Here is a 17,464-nt window from a genome sequence, read left to right as displayed (position 1 = left end):
GGGAGAGATTAAGTAAAGGATCGTCTCTCCACATACTCTGTGTTCCTAACCTCAAGATCTACAAAATTAAAATATCCAAAGTAACAGTACTAGCAGTTTACTGAGCCTTATGAGCTGTCTCAGCACTGGAGTACAAATCAAGACAATTGTCTGCAAAGAATAATACAAATTGCTCACAGTGAGTCACCAATTATTTAAACCTCCCATCCCAAAAATACTGGTGGAAGATACGCTGCACGGTGAGGAAAAAGAATGTCAGCTTCTTTTATGTGGATGAAATAAGGAAAGAGAAGCAATTCTCAGTGCCTTCACTGCTACAAAGTAGGATTCAAATGGGTCTTCAGAAGGTTCTTACTCAATCTGTACAATACTGAAAATTCCTCTACTTGTGCTCCAGCTGCCATCATATTAATGTCATTGCTCTCTATACTCTATCAAACAAAAGTTCTGTTTTAGCTCTGTGAGAGAAAGAAGTTGCTTTGAACTGATAGCATTAGCCACCTAGGATACCTCCATATTCTACTGAACAGCTAGGGTATCACTAACAAATGACAAAAACTTCTCCAAGCACATTCAGTTAACCATTCAGATTCATCAGGTGCCCAGGTCAGACCATTTTAACTGGAACTTCATTCCTGCACAGGTTTGAGCAGCCATCAGTTTAAAACTGATGAGTGATTTATCCCTAACAATGTGTGGAGCCAGATACACATTGAGTCAGGACTATGGCCATCATAGATTTCACAAAACCCTAGGTACTTTCTACCTGGGCAGCCCGTTTGGACACAGATCTCCCACGACAGTTTAAGGTAATTGGTTGCCATGCTTGAGATAATCTTGCCTAATTCAGAAGAGAGATGGATAGACAGTGAAACAGGCAATTCAGTACCATTAGCTCTACAGTGATCCAGTCACCAAAACTCAGCAGCAGGCAGTTAAATCTGACTAATTCTCAGATGAAAATCTGGTCAGCAAGATGGAATTTCAATAGACCATTGCTGTGCAACTTCTCTAACCTCCACTCTTTTCATGTTGCACTATAGAGAGCCCCACTTGAACAGTGAATTCTACCTCTTCTGTCAGTCAAGTGATATATGCCTGGTTAGTGCTTTCATGCAGGATTAAATCCTGTGGAAACAGATGGTGAATCAGCAACTGATTTGATAACTGAAGAATAGGACTTTTAAGATTAGAGAGGCTACCACTGCTATCACTTTGAAATCTCCAGTTAGGCAACAATTTGAAAGGAAAGAAGGCAAACCACTACCCGTCCCTTCTTTCACTATAAGGATCAGGTTGCACCTTCCCACAATTTCTCATTCTCTTGGTTACTTATTTAATGTTTGCTCCAAGGCTATTTTCCATAAAGTGAATATTGGCATCAGAGCAATAATTATTATATATCACTTACATAAGCTTTCTCATTTGCCTTTAACAGAAACAGAGTATGAATACTTATTTTCTTAACAAGTTGAGAACAACAATAAACAAAATACTAAAAAAAAATATGTATAATACCTCATTATTCCTGAGACTACTATGTACAGTGCCAACTCCCAGTTTGGCCTGGGCAAAGCTTCTGCACAAGTTGCTAACATATGATAGGGAAGAGATGCATTTAATACAAATATAAATTGTGAGCCTCCTGCTGTGGTTAGTTTCAGTTCACGAATGACTCTGGAAGTAGTGAAATCTGGTGTAAACCTATTGGAATAAAGAAAAACTGTTCTACTTATCCATGTTGTATCATTTACATCAATAACAAAAAAGCAACTTTGCAAGTTTAGATTAAGTTAGAGCCATTCTAGAAGTCAATGTCATTTCTGATAGTCCAACAATAACCAAATATATCCGATGACTATTCCTTCCTTCTGTTCTTGTTAAAACAATGATGCAGCAATATTGAAAAGGTGAAGAAAGCATGTGAATGTTTTTTTTAAATAGGAATATTTCACATTTGGATCCTGCTTGAATTTTGCTTTCTTTTTTTCAATATGCAATCGTGCCTTCTTTCATTATGAAACATTTTGGGTGTTCGTAACAAGATAAATGTAAGTAAAATAATCTGGGAGCATACAAAGCCACTGGGAAACACACGAAACTTAACAGAACATCCACTATGAATTGTTCTTGCCCCAATTATAGATAAAAGAAAAGAATAGTGAGGCCCTGATGACTTTTCATATTCTACAAACCACAAGGCTCTTGGATATTTAGGCTATTTAAGTATAAGCTACCCTCTACCTCTGTCTCAGGTGGCATTCCGAGTCGAAGCTTTGATCAGCACATTCAGCCATTCATATACAGTATCTAAAAAGACCCCAGAGTGAGGCATTATGGTACATGAACAACTCAGGAGTAGTTGGTTAGTACAAACATTACACATCCATCCTACAACCTCAATAACAACAAGGTATTAGGGCCTTTAATATGATTCCAATAATTATGGAAAAATGGCCATTACATTTGAGATTAATTGACCAGCTCATGTACTCTCTGCTCTACTTCACTTTACTATATTCAGTAATGCCTGACTTTTGATTAAATAATAATAGGGAAGGTTAGTTTTCCAACACTGACAGTTTTCAGGGTAAATGATTATAAAGCAAAATTAGATCTGAATCCTGTAATGTTGTAAATGGCTGATACAGTGGTACCTCGGTTCACGAACTTAATTCGTTCCGCGACTCTGGTCGCGACCCGAATTGGTCGCGACCCGAATCAAATTTTCCCATAAGGTTCAATGTAAATACGGTTAATCTGTTCTGACCCCTACGAATTTGGTCGCCAACCGATTTTGGTTGCAACCCGAATCAAATTTTCCCATAAGGTTCAATGTAATTACAGTTAATCCGTTCTGAACCATATGTATTTTCTTTTTTAAAACAAAAAAATATGACACAAAGTACAGTACGAAGAGAGAGAACGCTAACCTTGCTCGACACAACTTCTGGCGTGGAGGGTGGGGAGGCGGTTATTGCTTGGAGGGAGAGTCCTCCTCCCTACAGGAAGCCACGACCACGTGTCACGGCAGGGAAAATGGCCGTGGATCCTGTTCATCACCCGATCCGGCGTTCGCGAACGGAAGCAAAATTTTGCGAACGGTGCTGTTCATGACCCGAATTGGTCGTGAACAGAAGCGTTCGTGACCCGAGGTACCACTGTATATATGACAATTTCTCTTAGCAATCTCTTCCTGGTTAGGAGTTTAAAAGTATTATATACAATAAATTGAAACTATAGCCCGTATTTCTACTTCCACGTATTAGATGCTGGCAGGGAATTAATAGAGATGGCAGTAAATAAGTGAATGAATTAATTTGTACACAAAGGAATGGGGCAAATAAGAATATGGCTTTCTGGAGAACATGGCTTCTGATTTTTAATCAGAGCCACTATTGGAACTTATGTAGGAGAAACTGCTCTCACAAATTCCTCCAGGAATTTGTTTAAAACAGGAACCAATATGCCATTTCACTGAAGCACAAATCCTTTAGTATTGGAGGCAGCAGCAGCAAACCTAACAAGGGACAGGTATGCCACCCCTTTATATAGAGTTCTTTATATTATAAGAATTACAATATGGATATGATTGGATTCAGTGGCAAAGTATACAGCACATTAGGTGTTTAGTGAGGTCAGTGAGGTAGTTAGGCTGAAGTCCTTGAGGTAATGGTGTGGAACTAAGAACAATGGTGTGCAAAGCAGCAGCATTTCATGAAAATAATTACTTTCTAGGGAGTTGTTTTTATGGGTTTATCTTATGCTGGTCTTGCTTCCTAGAGCCTTTTGTTTGCCTCCTATTATTTTCTTCCAGCTTTATCAACATCCCTTTGCCTTCTAAGTGTTTTATGGCTAAGCTGACAGAGTTTATTCTTTTCCAAGTCCCTGGGAAGATAATTTAGGGAAGGGAACATTTTCTCCTGCATCTACATACAGGATTCTTTACCTAATAAAAGGCAAGGGTGTACAAAACATTTTATGTTTTGGGGGTCCACAGCTGAAGCAAAACATTCTTCACAAAATGGAGCTGTTCTGTTCTGGATATGAACTGAAATGGAGCTCAGTCTGGGAAGACGTGATTATGGGGATAGGGGAAGGATGGGAAAAAGCCAAGGGATTTCCTTGGCAACAACATTTACAGACATTGGCAGCAGAAGTTTAAGGGGAGTTGCTGGGAAGGTTGGAAGGGAATATGCCAGTGAGGCACGCCACACTCAGTGCATGTTTTTTACTGCTGAGACCAGTGAAGTAAGGAACAAGCACACAGGCCAGTACACTGGCAGCAGCTGCAAAGGGGAATCCTGGGAGAGACAGGGGTGGGGGGGCAAGGATGATGTAAAATTCAGAGAGGTGGGCAGGCCAGTGGGATGTATTACGCTGGGATGCTAGGGGAGTTTGAGGAAGTCAGGGACAGAGAGAAGGGAAGGCTGGGGAAATGTGGACAGGCCTTACAAAAGAGGAGGGAAGGAATGGGTGACGAATACTAGCTTTGCCCTACATCCCCTGGATTTTGTTAAAGCCAAAACATTGCAGTTTGAACGGCAGCCAATCTGAAATGGTATGGCAGAATGCCTGGTACGTAATAGTTCATTTCAGGTTTGAAGCAAAAAGTATTTTCAGTTTTGTGCAAATCCCTGGTAAAGAGTTTGTTTATACACAATACAAAGAACACATAATTTAACTTATCCTGTAAGTTGAAAATGGTGCCAGTATTCAGCACAAGTGAACTTACAATATGACAATGTCTTTAGAGGCATTGGCACTTAGTGCAAATTCTTGGCAATTAACTATTTTAAATCCATATCCTTCACATAAATATCCACTGATTTCCATGGATTTTATGTTAAGTTGAAGCTGTCCTGTATTTTCCACTTTGAATGTTCTCTTCAGTGTAAAATTTGGTTCCTTTAATTTTGTTTCTGAAAGAAAGAGAACACATTTAATAGTGTATAATCCAAAAGCTGGCTCATAAAAAGATACCAATCTATAGCTGTTTTCTTTCTTTTTAATAAAAACATCATTGGTCCTTTTGTTTCCTTTTCTTATTTCAAAAAAAAGAGAAAAGAAATAATACATTACTTAGTGTCTCTCTTGAGCACCCTTTCATGGAATGAAATGTTTTAACTCTCACTATTAAAATACTCACTTTCAGTACAGTCTTTTAGCAATGCTTCAGTGATTTTGAAGCGCAATGAGCTGGCTAGTCCAGGTGCTTTGCCAGCAATCTTCATGCTCTCTGTTGTTCCTTGTCCTTTAACCATTATAGCATCCATTACTGTTAAATTATTTCTGTGAAAGAAAAACAATGGAATCATTATAACATTAACCACGTAGCAATCTTTAATTATTTTTAACTTGTTCCACAAACATAAACCTCATCCCAAATTATTAATTAAAATAACACTAGTTGTATAAAAGTAATTCTGGTATCTTCAATGCACAACATCATGCATTATCTAAGGAAATTAATGGCAGGATTTAAAGCCATGTGCAGTATTTTGTTAATTTGCCTGAACAGCAGCAACAATTTATGTTAGCCTCAACAGCTGAGAATTTAGTGTTGAGGGACCCCTTTATTAGCACTAGCAAAAATAACACAAAAAAGAATTCTTCATCAAGAAAGAGTTCAGATAACATTATTAAAACTGGACAAACTGATGCTTCCACATGGGAGTGCAATCTGTTTAATCACCTTGGTTTTGTTCTCACAACACATTTAAGTAATTACAACATTCATCCCCTCATAATCATTCTGGCAGCACAAAAATCACACTAACTGAATTAAAAACTATTTGGGGGATACAAAGTCCCCATCTCCTTTGTCCAAGGAGTCCAAAGGACTTATCATGAGCCCTTGCATTAAGAAATTACTGGTGAGATTACATATCATCACTAGTTATTTCTGCACTGATTAGGCAAATAACAGAAAAGATTTTGCTGCTGAAAGCAATCAATGCTTAGGAAGTGTATTCAAGCCTTGGCAGTAAACATTTTAATGGAAAACTTCTCTTTTCAGCTACTTTTCTCTCAAGGTTTTTGTGACTAGGTATGCAAACTGGGTCAATTGACTTGGTTTACAGGTAATCCTTGGGTTATGACAGCAACTGGGACCAGAATTTCTGTCACTAAGTGATGCAGTCATAAAGTGCAATGTCATATGAACACATCACTTATTGAAGGCAATCCTGGCAGTCCCGGTTGCCATCATAACCCCAGGACCACACAGGTCATTAAGCAGGAAGAGGTGGAAGTCCCAACCAAGCAGGCCGAGGGGTGTATGGGCGCCGCATGCCATGCAGGAACTACGGAGTGCAGTTGCCACAGGATGCTGTAGGCAGGCACTCCAGAGTGTGGGCAGGTGTATGGGGAGTGCTGCGAGCAGGTGCTCTGGAGTGCGAGTGGGTGGGCCGGTGCTGCGGGCAGGAACTATGGAGCATGGGCAGGCGGAAATGCAGCGGGAGTAGGAGGGATTTCTGACTTCCTGCCGGCTTTCCCACTGACTTTGCTTGTGGAAAGCTGGCAGGAAACATTGGAAATCGCGATTATGTGACTTTGGCTTACTGCGACGTTGTAATCGCGAGCCAGGCACCGAGCGCTTGGATTGCGATCATGTGACTGCTATGATGGCCAGAACTCCGAGGACTGGTCATAAGTTCCCCTCATTCAGTGCTGTTGTAACTTTGAACGGTCACTGAACAAATAAATATGTTATGGCAACAGGACCAAGGGCATAAACAGAGAGCCATGATTGCTTATCACCGGGTCACATATTTGGTAAAAATGCACCTGTGCCTCTTCATACAAGGATGTGTTCCACATAATAATCAATGCATAAATAAAATACAATCTTAGGTAGCCAGCTTCTTTCTTCTAATGCCACGTTTTATGAAAAGGAATATTGTAGTTGATTTGAAGGCATTAATGTACAAACTAATATGTACATTAAAAATATTTTTAGGACAACAAGCTCTAGATCATGTATACATACAGAGTTAGATCATGTATACATACAGTTGCATGTAACATAATATTTCACCTAACTTCTTATACAGCTACAAAATCATTGCAAGTCATCTTGAATAATCAACCTGTAAAAAGTATAGTCAAATTTCAGAAGTCATATTTCTGTTAATTATGTTCAGAAAGCATACTGTACCTGATAATTATTAGTGATGAAACAGTTTTATTAAGGGCTGGAGTGAATTTTATTTTAACAGATTTTCTCTCACCAGGCTTTAAAATGATATTTAAAACTGACTGCCGAGACAACCCTTCTGTAAATCCCGCGGAGCTCTGCAATGCTTGACCCTTGGAAAAGAGAAACAAATCAAATTTAGAAGTTAGAGAACTGTATAAAATGCAGCACATGTTAGAAATCTTAGTTTCAATGCTTTAAAAATGAATCTGTATACTTAGGTAAACAAGTAAGAGCCCTAAGACCAAAACACAATTTGTTAGTTAATGTGCACATCATCATATTCAACTGGAATTCAAGATTACCTGTAGCTTCTCACTGAGCAACAAGATTAATTTTGCTACCACACGCTTAATCAGGTCTCATAGCTATATTTTTTTTTTTTAAAAAAAAACTCTTTGGCTTTGAACCAGGAAACCTAAATGTATAGTTCATATCTTTAATTACTTTATTCCCCCAAGATTAACATCTGGAGAAAACCTAACTAGATTCAAGGAGGAAGGGTTACTTACACAATTTCTAGAAACTTGAAATTCTAGTGTCTTCAAATTGATGTTTGCTGTCTTACTTAAATTAAATCTAAAAGAAAAATACTTCATTAGCCGCATTTATGAATTTTAGAAAAAATATAAATTCATTTGAAGAACTAAGCACTTTGAAAAATATATTAAAATGTGTATTTATATTTGAATAATATTCTAATTTACTTTATACTTTAAAGTATAATAATATACTTTATTCATATTCAGTAGAACTTGCACATCTGAAACATTTTTGCTTAAAATAACTCATTTCTGATTATCACAAAAAATGAATAGTGAATAGTAAGTGATATAATACTTTACGTTATAATATCTAAAACTTATTTATCATAGAGGTGTTCACAGCATCAGCCACTGGTTTCAAAGTGGCAGGTGCAACTAAGCAATTAAAGCCCCACCCCTTTTTATGTATGTACAACGCATGTCAAACAGAGGCAGGGCTTTGATCCCATGGTTACCCCTTCCATTTTGAAACCAGTGACCATTGCTAAGGACACCCCTGATGATATCACTGAGGAGACCCACTTTTCAAATGTGGTTCTGCTTTACTCAGACAGAAAATGCTATGCAAGGAAGTTATAATTAGAGCAAAAGATGAAATCAATAGAGCATATAGTTCATCTCCTTATAAACCCTGCTTAATATCACCCTTTACCTGTCAAGTAGCTTATCTACAAAGACTGATGGATTAGAATACAGCGCTATGGGAAGAAGCTGAGCAAAAACGGGAACATCTGCTGGATTTTCTAGAACAATTTCTTCTTCCTAATGGAACAAATTTAGATTCAGACTTATTGTATAAAATAGATTAAAAATATTAAGCGTTACTGCATTAACAATGCCAAGACTTACAGATGAACCATTTGTATTGGTAAGCGAGAAATCCAATTGGTGCTGTGAGCCAAGTAAAGAGGGCCAGGCCAATTCTGCTGTGATTTTGGATGTCACAGCCTTTTGAAGATCTGTGTCCACTTCAAATACAGCACTCAGCCTAGATAAGCAATATAACTGAACATTAAAAAAATGTTAAGAACAAAAGAAAATAATAGCAGTTCATGGAATTCACATAATATAAAAACCATAGTTAAGTGATTTCAGAATTCTGCGTTACAATTTTGATTTTAAAAACAATCATATATCATTAAAAATATATAATCAACTCCATTTCTAGAGACATAGTGACACAAAGGAGGGAGGAACATAATACTGAGAAATGCATAAAACATTTTGCATGATAATGCTATGAAATAATTCTGTATATAATTGGCATATGGAAATTGAAAGACACTTGCTTAAAACCTCTACTGGGCACAAATTAATTTAAGCTATTGCTCACACATTCCATGAACAGAAGCATTATGAGCAAAAGTCACTATTAGCTGCAAATGCTTCTACATTATGGAGTCAAAGAGTTTATGAATCACAATATGGATGACTGTAGAAGCATTCACAAGATGCTAAAATCAACTGCCTGATGAACACATACTGTGCTGATTCTTTGAATGCTTTAAAAGATTAATGTAATCAGGAGTGTCTGTGTGTGCGCATGTGCATGTCTGTGCATCAAAAAAATCAAGATGGCAGTTGTGACAGTACAATCAAAGCCCTGCCTGGTTTTTGCATTACACACACATTAAAAAAGGGTGAAGCACTGATTGCTCACTTATGACTGCTATCTTGACTTGTTAAACTCCTCCATGGACGCTCCTAGTATAACTAAGGAAAAACACTTGTGACAATTTAATCTATGATAACTTCTTCAGCATCTTTGTGGAATACTTGAAATTATGTTTCTAGTTTGTAAATTGATCCTTGGAATTTCATTAGAAAATAGATTTCTTCTATATTTCTTATTTGCTTGTTGACATGTATCATTTACAACATTTTAACAAGCGACATATCTCAAAAGATCAGAATTAACTCAAAAGCAATTATATATTAAAATAAACTCACTGATTGCCTGAATAATCTTTTATTCCAATCCATTCTCTGAATAAATTATCATGCAAGTCCCAGTCTGAATCCCATGCATCTTCTTGCATCGATATACTATGCTGTACTTTTGATTCAGCTAGGAAAAAACAACCAATAAGTGATTTAATCCAAAATACCTTCAATAATAACAGTGATTTTAATACTTAATTATAGAAATTATTACTTACATTTACTCAGAAAAGGCAAACCTACATAACAATGGTTTCCGCACTGTAAACCAGGATCAAAATAAATATTTGCTATCTGAAAAATATAAGGAAGATCAAAATATCTTGAATAAGAACAACATATGTTGGGATAGGAAATATGAAATGTTTTTATATACATAAAAAACATTTATTTGTAGTGTACTCCTAATGCTGGCAGAAAGCTACTTGAGACTGCTAGGTGAAACTGAGAAACGTTTCCCATTTATATACCTCAGAATCTCAGGATGCCGTTAGCAGGGGTAGTATATATGGAACAGGGGATTTCAGAGATGTGTGAGAGGCAGTTTGTGATCTACAGAATTTTAAGCCCTCTTTCTACATGGTCCCCCAATAAATACCCCTAAAGTATGCCAGCCTTTTAACCAATGCAATAATTTCCTTCTTAATGACTGCAGTAAGAGAGGTAAAAGAAAAACAAAGATAGAAAACTAAAGAAACAAAAACACCTTCCTTCCCCAATCTCCCATCATGGCTATTGAAGACTTGGGAAATGATGACAGTTCTAGTACAGAATCTCTCACAAGATCACTCTGCTCATATGAATGATATTCAAATGCTCAAACCTTGGATTTTCTCCCTGGTTCTAGATCTTCCTTGTTACTTCGTATTCTCTTGTAATAAAACCGAACATCTTCTGATAATGATCGGATCTGCTGTATTTTTACCTTCTGTGAGAAGGAGTTCATAAGACTCAAACTTTGATGAACTGCCTTGCCCTAAGAGGAAATATAAATGGTTTTCTTTTAATGCTTTTGTGCCCATGGTGACAAAATTCTAACACATTTAGTAATGCAAACAAAACATTTAAACTGTCTGAAGTGTTCAGAGACCACTACAAAAAAATTTCCTTTAACCATTCCATTTAAACTATTCTAAGCCACATCTGTTGAATGCTTTTCTATATAGTTTAAATAATCACAAGTTAAAGAACTTTTCATGCAAATGTTTCAAAGTCAGCCAATTTATTAAAGTGTTTAGAAGTGTCAGAGGATACTGAACTGTAAAAACGGATGTAAGTACAGCTAAAAACATTTAGAAAATATTTTAATATTACAGCTAGCTGTTCTAGAATTACCCAGCTTTAATGTGATGCACCCAACCTAACATTCATGAAAAAAATATAAGTGATGCTTTTTGGTTAGTAGTTACAAAAACATTTGAAGAAACCAGGGTAGCAAAATCATAATTATTGATGAAAGTGCTTGTAGAAGCAGAAACCAAATATTGGATCTGGTATTTATGCAAGGAATAAAAAGGGGGTTTCTGCAAAGAGCAACAAGTTTAGTAGAGGGATGAGTACTGCCAGATGTTGCTGAACTGGAGCTTACAGCATCCCTCTTCATTGGGAATACTGGCTGAGACAGTAGGAAGTTGCAATTCACCAACATTAAGAAGGCCGTGAGTTTATCACTTCATCATAGAATGACTTAGATACATCATAATGATTACATGAGATTCAAAATATTTATTTTTGTCTTTCGGCCCACTTTCATCTAATAAATAAATAAATAGGGTAAAAAGAATAAAATACAACTGCAGGCTTTAGTCACAGAAAGTACTGAAACACTGCCTGTTTCATATAACATCTTCATCTAAGTACAGGTATATACTCTGTTGCTACACTGTATAAAGAAGTGAGTGAACTTCAAGAGTGCGTATGTGCAAAATAGAAGAAGCCATTATTGGTGGAAGAGATTGTTATCTTTTCTTCCTGTATATTTCTGAATTTGCAGCAGCATGGGAATTACTTGTTTTTATTCTTAAAGAGCGTAAAAAGAAATTGTTCATAATTTAATCCTGCAACACAGATTTCAGGGTCCTCTGATTGAAAGCAATGAAAGACCTATACTATCACATTCTCATTATTGTAGTAAATAAACTGCACCAATAGCAACCAAGAATTACTTGTTAGCTATCCATCTATACTTTTTTGCACCAAAGACCAAAATATAAAGGTCTCCTCAAATAACTTGAATCAAAAATAAGGCCAAAAAATTGTGTTTCAACAATAGTTGCTTATTAATTCAGAAATATAATTGAAATATTTAACATTATCTTCTCAGCAATTTGACAGATTCAGTTACTCAATCCACCTATGAATGAGAAAGTTAGGAAGGCACCCCAATCTCGCTAAAAAATTTAAGATAATCCAAGATCCAGTTGCCTACACTGAGATAGCACAAAGCATTCAATGGACTCCTGCAGTATCAGCATACCATTTATTTAGCAAGTTTTTCCCATATCCCATCATGAAAACCAAAAAGCAAGAAGAAACTTTTGAAAACTCCAAATAAATGCTTACTGGAAAGGAAGGTGGAAGCAGAATGTGTTTTGGAGAGCAAGTCAAGGAGCCTACAGCAATGACAGCCTTTACAGGGATTGTTAAGATCTAAGGAAGAGAGGGAAAGCAATGTAAATATAATTATCTGACTCTCACCAATTTTAGATTAATTTTTAGATCAGCACATTTCCACAAATAATATTTAATGCACTATGAAAATCCATTTTCTAAAACATGTGTGCTTATGTTCAAAAAAATGAACTAATATCCTACCATTATTCTCAAAGATCCACTACCCTAGAATTGAAAATCAGAAATAAAAGAAATTCATGATGTCTTCCTCTATCAGATTTGTGTTTAAGAAGCTAGAGCTTCTTAAAGAAATCAAAGCTAAGAAAAAAGCTTTGCCTTTTCTTAGTCTGGGTTATTTTTATGTTACAGCATTTTAGCACTTTTCCTGTCTACTTGAACAAATTAATGTAACTTAGATTTCAGAAAACAAACTTATAAATAAAAGTAAGGCTTCTGGTTTTGACATTCAAAAGGTTGTTCATAAATGGGCACTCAAGTATTGTAACAAATAATGAATATACTGGCAAGCAGTAAAAAAAAAAAAGACCAATAGTTACCAATCACAATAGCTACCTGCAGGTACATGGGTTTTTCCTTTTTAAATTTGCTTAGTTTTTATTTCCATATACAATACTTTCAGAATCAATATAATTTAGAAGTACCTCATAATCTGTTGTGATTTGTATAGCTCCATCATGGATCCCTTCAAGTTCTTTTGGTAATAATCTTACTCTGAATACAGTGTATGAACCAGGCATCAATGTTACCTGAAAATAAAAGTAATTATGTATTTCAACTTAGTGTCCTATTTTTACAAAAACTAACTGTTACCTGAGTGCACTGTATGTTCAAAGAATAAGAACCATGCCTTATTCGTTGTATTAAGTGTACATTACTATCAATGTTATTTGTATCAGATAATATATCTTAGAACAGGGTGTTAAGCTCAAATTGTCTTGAAGGCTGCATGAAGACTTTTTATTATCCCAAAGGACACAATACTGAAATCTGATATGAAAGTCTCTGAATTCTTGTAATTAAAAATAATGCTGCAAAGAACTGTACAGTTCCTCCTCTTTCCATAGTTTTGTAGCAACAAGGCATTCTTAATAGCAGCACTAACGTTAACTGAGGCTTATAGTCAGCACAATGCCAGCATATGCTGCTTATTCTTTCTGAGAGAACGATTGAGCATGCACACTAGTGAACATAAATGGCCTGGTGGATGCGCAGTGATGATTGGGGGTTTCTACTGACACTGGTAACTGGGAACGTAGTGGATGGCTCGTGCATGGAAAGCAGCTGGAAGGGGAAAATGTACCTCCTCATGCTGTGCCTATCAGAGCTGATCCCAGGCTGTTGTTCTACACTGGGTTGGCAGATCCTACTACTGCTTCTCTTATGTGGAACCTCCCCTCTACCTAAGGCACCAGGAGAAGGGTTAGGCCAGTGCAGAGACTTGACCCACCTGTCATGACCACAGTTCTCATTGTTGTAGCTTCAGGATGAGAAATGTGGTTCTATATCTGGGTAGGTCAAGCAGAGGGTTGGGTGCACGTCTAGCTCTATGTCATGATGTTATCCCAGTCACAGCCTGCTCCCACCGCCACTGTCACATTCCTCCTTGCTTTAAGGCACAAAGCTTGGCTCCATGCCTTGGTGGTGAACTGATAGGTCCTAGCAATGGAGTGAAGATGCCTTGATGTGGGATTAGGAGTGCAGCTGTTTCTGGGCTTGCCCTGGATAGGGACAAAGCAGTGCTTCCTACTCTAAAGCCACAGGAGGGTGGAACTTCAGCAGAGGTGGTGAAAACTTTGGCTGCCCTTTGGTCTGTCCCATCTGGAGCTGCAGTTTGAGAACCCTGCATGGCACACTTTCTTATCAGACTAAATAAAAATTAGAAATGTGTTGTCCTACTGCTGACCATCACTTTCCTGCTATGAGTAAGTGAGGTAGGGGCTCACAAAATGACCTTGAGGCCTGGATGCAGTATGCAGTCTTAATATTTCTGTTTTAGACAAACTCCTGCAATTTTCTTTGGAGCATTACAGAACTGGTTTGCCATTAATTTCTTTCAGGATATTTTTTCAACTCCCTAATCTAGCCAATAGTCCTGGAATTCCCAGAAAATCTCCCTTCTAAGCACTACCAGACAACCCTACTTATCTTGCAAGATTAGCGAAGGTTAGTTGTCAAATAAGGAGGGCATCTTTATTTTTATCGCTTTCAAGTACATTTCTATTCTTTTTTTTTAACAGATGGGGGAGGCAAGGCTACCAGCAACTGCTTCATTTGTTGTGAAAACAGCAGACACATTAAATATACTGGGACCAATTATGCCATTCATTAAAAATGTAAGTCATAATATTTATATTTTTTTTCTAGATGACAAATACAAGAAGTAATAAGGAACATCAAGAAATATGTAACTTACTGAAGTTTGATCCAACATACTGGCCTTCTCCAAGTCTGGAAGACTAGCAATTATTGTAGTTCTGTTGCCTTTTTCAGCAGCTACAAGTTCTAAGGTCAGACCATCACCTATCACATTCCAGCTTTTTAGGAAAAGCTTAGAAAAATAGGATGATATTAGTATAAATAATGAAACTAATTAAAATATTAGAAAAAGAAAGAAAAAAATGTTTCTTACCTGAATTGGGTTACTGTTAAGCACTGCAAACATAATGGTGCTAGTTTCTGTGGCACTTAATATACCAAAATCAATTATTTGTTCATCAGGTTTTTGGGGTAATATAAAATACTAAAAAGAATAACAATATTAATTGTATTAAGAGGAGGATAACTCATACAGCCATTATTATAGTGCATAACACATCTTCTTGCCCTCCACAACATCATTTATCCAACAGAATATTTAGATGAGTATAAATAAGCATTAGAGCCAGTTTGGTGTAGTGGTTAAGGCATCAATCAGACTAGAAACCGGCAGACTGTGAGTTCTAGTTCCGCCTAGGCACAAAGCCACCTGGATGACCTTGGCCAGTCACTTTCTCTTAGCCCTGGGAAGGAGGCAATGGCAAACCAGTACTGAAAAACCTTGCCAAGAAAATACAGGGACTTGTTCAGAATGTCTCTGAGAATCAGACATGATTGAACGGATTTTTTTAAAAAAGCATTGTAATAACAGTGTTTGCATTTGCCTTTCAGCTATTTAGCCTGTAAGTCACACAACTATGGAAAAGACCATATCTGAATTTGCTAATGTGCCAAGTCAAGATGTTTAAGATTAGCAATATAGGTAACTGAACCCTATGGATTAAAACTATTACAAATGCGGGTTCATTTCTGTCCCAGTCACTTTGAATATGATTGTATAGGCATGTTAGTATGAAACCTTTATGAACGCACTGTAATTTCTATAAAGCAAATGCAGTGAAAATATTTACATAGTTTTTTCAGCCTTTGTATGCACTAATACTGTATGTCCCGGAACTATTATGATTTTTAATAGGGGATAATAAATTTCATTCCTACACCTAATTTAGCAAGGTGTTTTTTATTTTCATTTTTACAGCAAATGATACTTATAGATAGAAATAATTCAGGTATAGATTAAAACTTCTACAGCAGTGCTTCTCAAACTTAGCAACTTTAAGATGTGTGGACTTCAGCTCCTGGAATTCTTCAGCCAGCATGCTAGGAGTTGAAGTTCATACATCTTAAAGCTGCTGAGGTTGAGGAACACTGCTCTGGATGGTTAACTTCAAACGAGAGCCCGGCCAGCCAGCCAGCCAAATCACCACAGGTTACTTGAACATTTATATTAAATCAGGTAAATTTTATAACACAATGGCAGATGTATGAGAAAACAATTAGCATGTTTACAACAACCAAATCTTGCTCTATAAAATTCTGGCAATGAAAGGTAGCTCAACATTATAATTTGAATTAGCCAGGTACTGTCATTATTTTCCTCTCCTCCCATCCAAGAGAAGTAGCTTGGAGTGAAAGTATAAGGCAGAAGCACTACAGGTCCAAAGATACCGCTCTTTTCTTTCTTTAGAGACATGGTAGGGAATTTGTGCCCTCCCAGATAATGCTAGACTCTAATCCTCATCAGCAAACCAATGGAGAGAATACTGTCTCCCATTCCCCCAACATTTGAACAGTTGCAAATTCCTCAACTGGGTTGTAATAATTTCCTGAGAAATACAAGCCTTTTTTGTCTGTTTTAGTCTCTACAACTGAGAAAGAAAAATAATTTCTTAACTCTCCAAATAAGTTCTGATTCCAAATTCCTATTTACTTAGCTACTTAATTTAATTCTACTATCAGTTATTACATTAAGGAGTTCAGGTTCTGATCTGAGTTAGGGAAGGGCATCATAATCAAAGAAACCCAGATTCTGATATAAACCTCACTTTAGAAAAATTCTGTCACTCCATGGGCAATTCAATTTTCGAAACCAAGCAACCTCACTCAATTTAAGATTCATGAGCAATTTGGCATTTCTGAGCAGTAAATCATAATATTTAATTTTTTTTTTTACTTTTCCCATAAAATGGGGAGATAGGAATGAAGGTGAAAAGACTACAATAAGGCTGGTAAATCTATGATGGAAGACTTTAGTCATTATTTCCAAATCAAAATATCATTCATGTACTTTCTTGAATTATGGAATGGTTTATCTACACAGAAGGTAACACAATACCTGCAAGCACAATACCTGCAAGTATCATCTGATTTTGTCTAAAAACACATTTTTTTAAAAAAAACAATTTAAAAAGGAGCATAGCTTGAAAAAAATGCCCCTATTTCTATGAAACTATACTTGTCTTGCAAAAAGATGCTAAACAATGTCTGCATATTTTCAAACAAAAATCTCTCCTAGCCATATGGGCAATTTTTATTCCCCATCCCAGATTTTCACTTTGCATGAAAAGCTCTGCAAGTATTTGCTTGAAAATTAAAAATATTTAAAACCTAGCCCTAAAACACATGTCTGTTTCTCTGAAACTGGGGAATCTCAGAAAAGTCTTGCACATTTTATCTCATTCTGCTAAAATCTAGCAGTAAAAAAAAGTTATATGGCAGTAAAAAAGTTATTTATATCTGCATTTTTTTCTGACAATAGCCAATGAGGTATGGAATTTCTCTTTGGATTTAGATCCCTCTTGAATTGGGCAGCTTCTGATTTGATCAGGCT

General features: G+C 36.6%; 1 protein-coding gene across 1 annotated transcript in view; it reads right to left on the bottom strand.

Moving 5' to 3' along the window:
* TMEM131 (transmembrane protein 131) overlaps nucleotides 1–17,464 on the bottom strand; it is an 87,278-nt gene that overhangs the window by 22,645 nt on the left and 47,169 nt on the right. The window contains exons 16-29 of the mRNA XM_088145015.1: nucleotides 14,948–15,058; nucleotides 14,732–14,866; nucleotides 12,960–13,064; nucleotides 12,247–12,333; nucleotides 10,508–10,660; nucleotides 9,903–9,978; nucleotides 9,694–9,811; nucleotides 8,593–8,731; nucleotides 8,396–8,505; nucleotides 7,711–7,777; nucleotides 7,160–7,311; nucleotides 5,150–5,292; nucleotides 4,736–4,922; nucleotides 1,519–1,704 (exon numbers count right to left, since the gene is read on the bottom strand). Of these exons, the coding sequence (XP_088001141.1) occupies nucleotides 1,519–1,704; nucleotides 4,736–4,922; nucleotides 5,150–5,292; nucleotides 7,160–7,311; nucleotides 7,711–7,777; nucleotides 8,396–8,505; nucleotides 8,593–8,731; nucleotides 9,694–9,811; nucleotides 9,903–9,978; nucleotides 10,508–10,660; nucleotides 12,247–12,333; nucleotides 12,960–13,064; nucleotides 14,732–14,866; nucleotides 14,948–15,058 (1,769 nt within the window). The remainder of the gene's footprint in view (nucleotides 1–1,518; nucleotides 1,705–4,735; nucleotides 4,923–5,149; nucleotides 5,293–7,159; nucleotides 7,312–7,710; nucleotides 7,778–8,395; nucleotides 8,506–8,592; nucleotides 8,732–9,693; nucleotides 9,812–9,902; nucleotides 9,979–10,507; nucleotides 10,661–12,246; nucleotides 12,334–12,959; nucleotides 13,065–14,731; nucleotides 14,867–14,947; nucleotides 15,059–17,464) is intronic.

Source organism: Python bivittatus, unplaced genomic scaffold (genome assembly GCF_059951505.1).
Source record: "Python bivittatus isolate LINGU-HERP-01145 unplaced genomic scaffold, Pbiv_v1 ctg000350_np1212, whole genome shotgun sequence".
NCBI lineage: Eukaryota > Metazoa > Chordata > Lepidosauria > Squamata > Pythonidae > Python > Python bivittatus.
The sequence above is the reverse complement of the archived record's forward strand: the minus strand, read 5'-3'. Positions and strand labels throughout refer to the sequence as shown.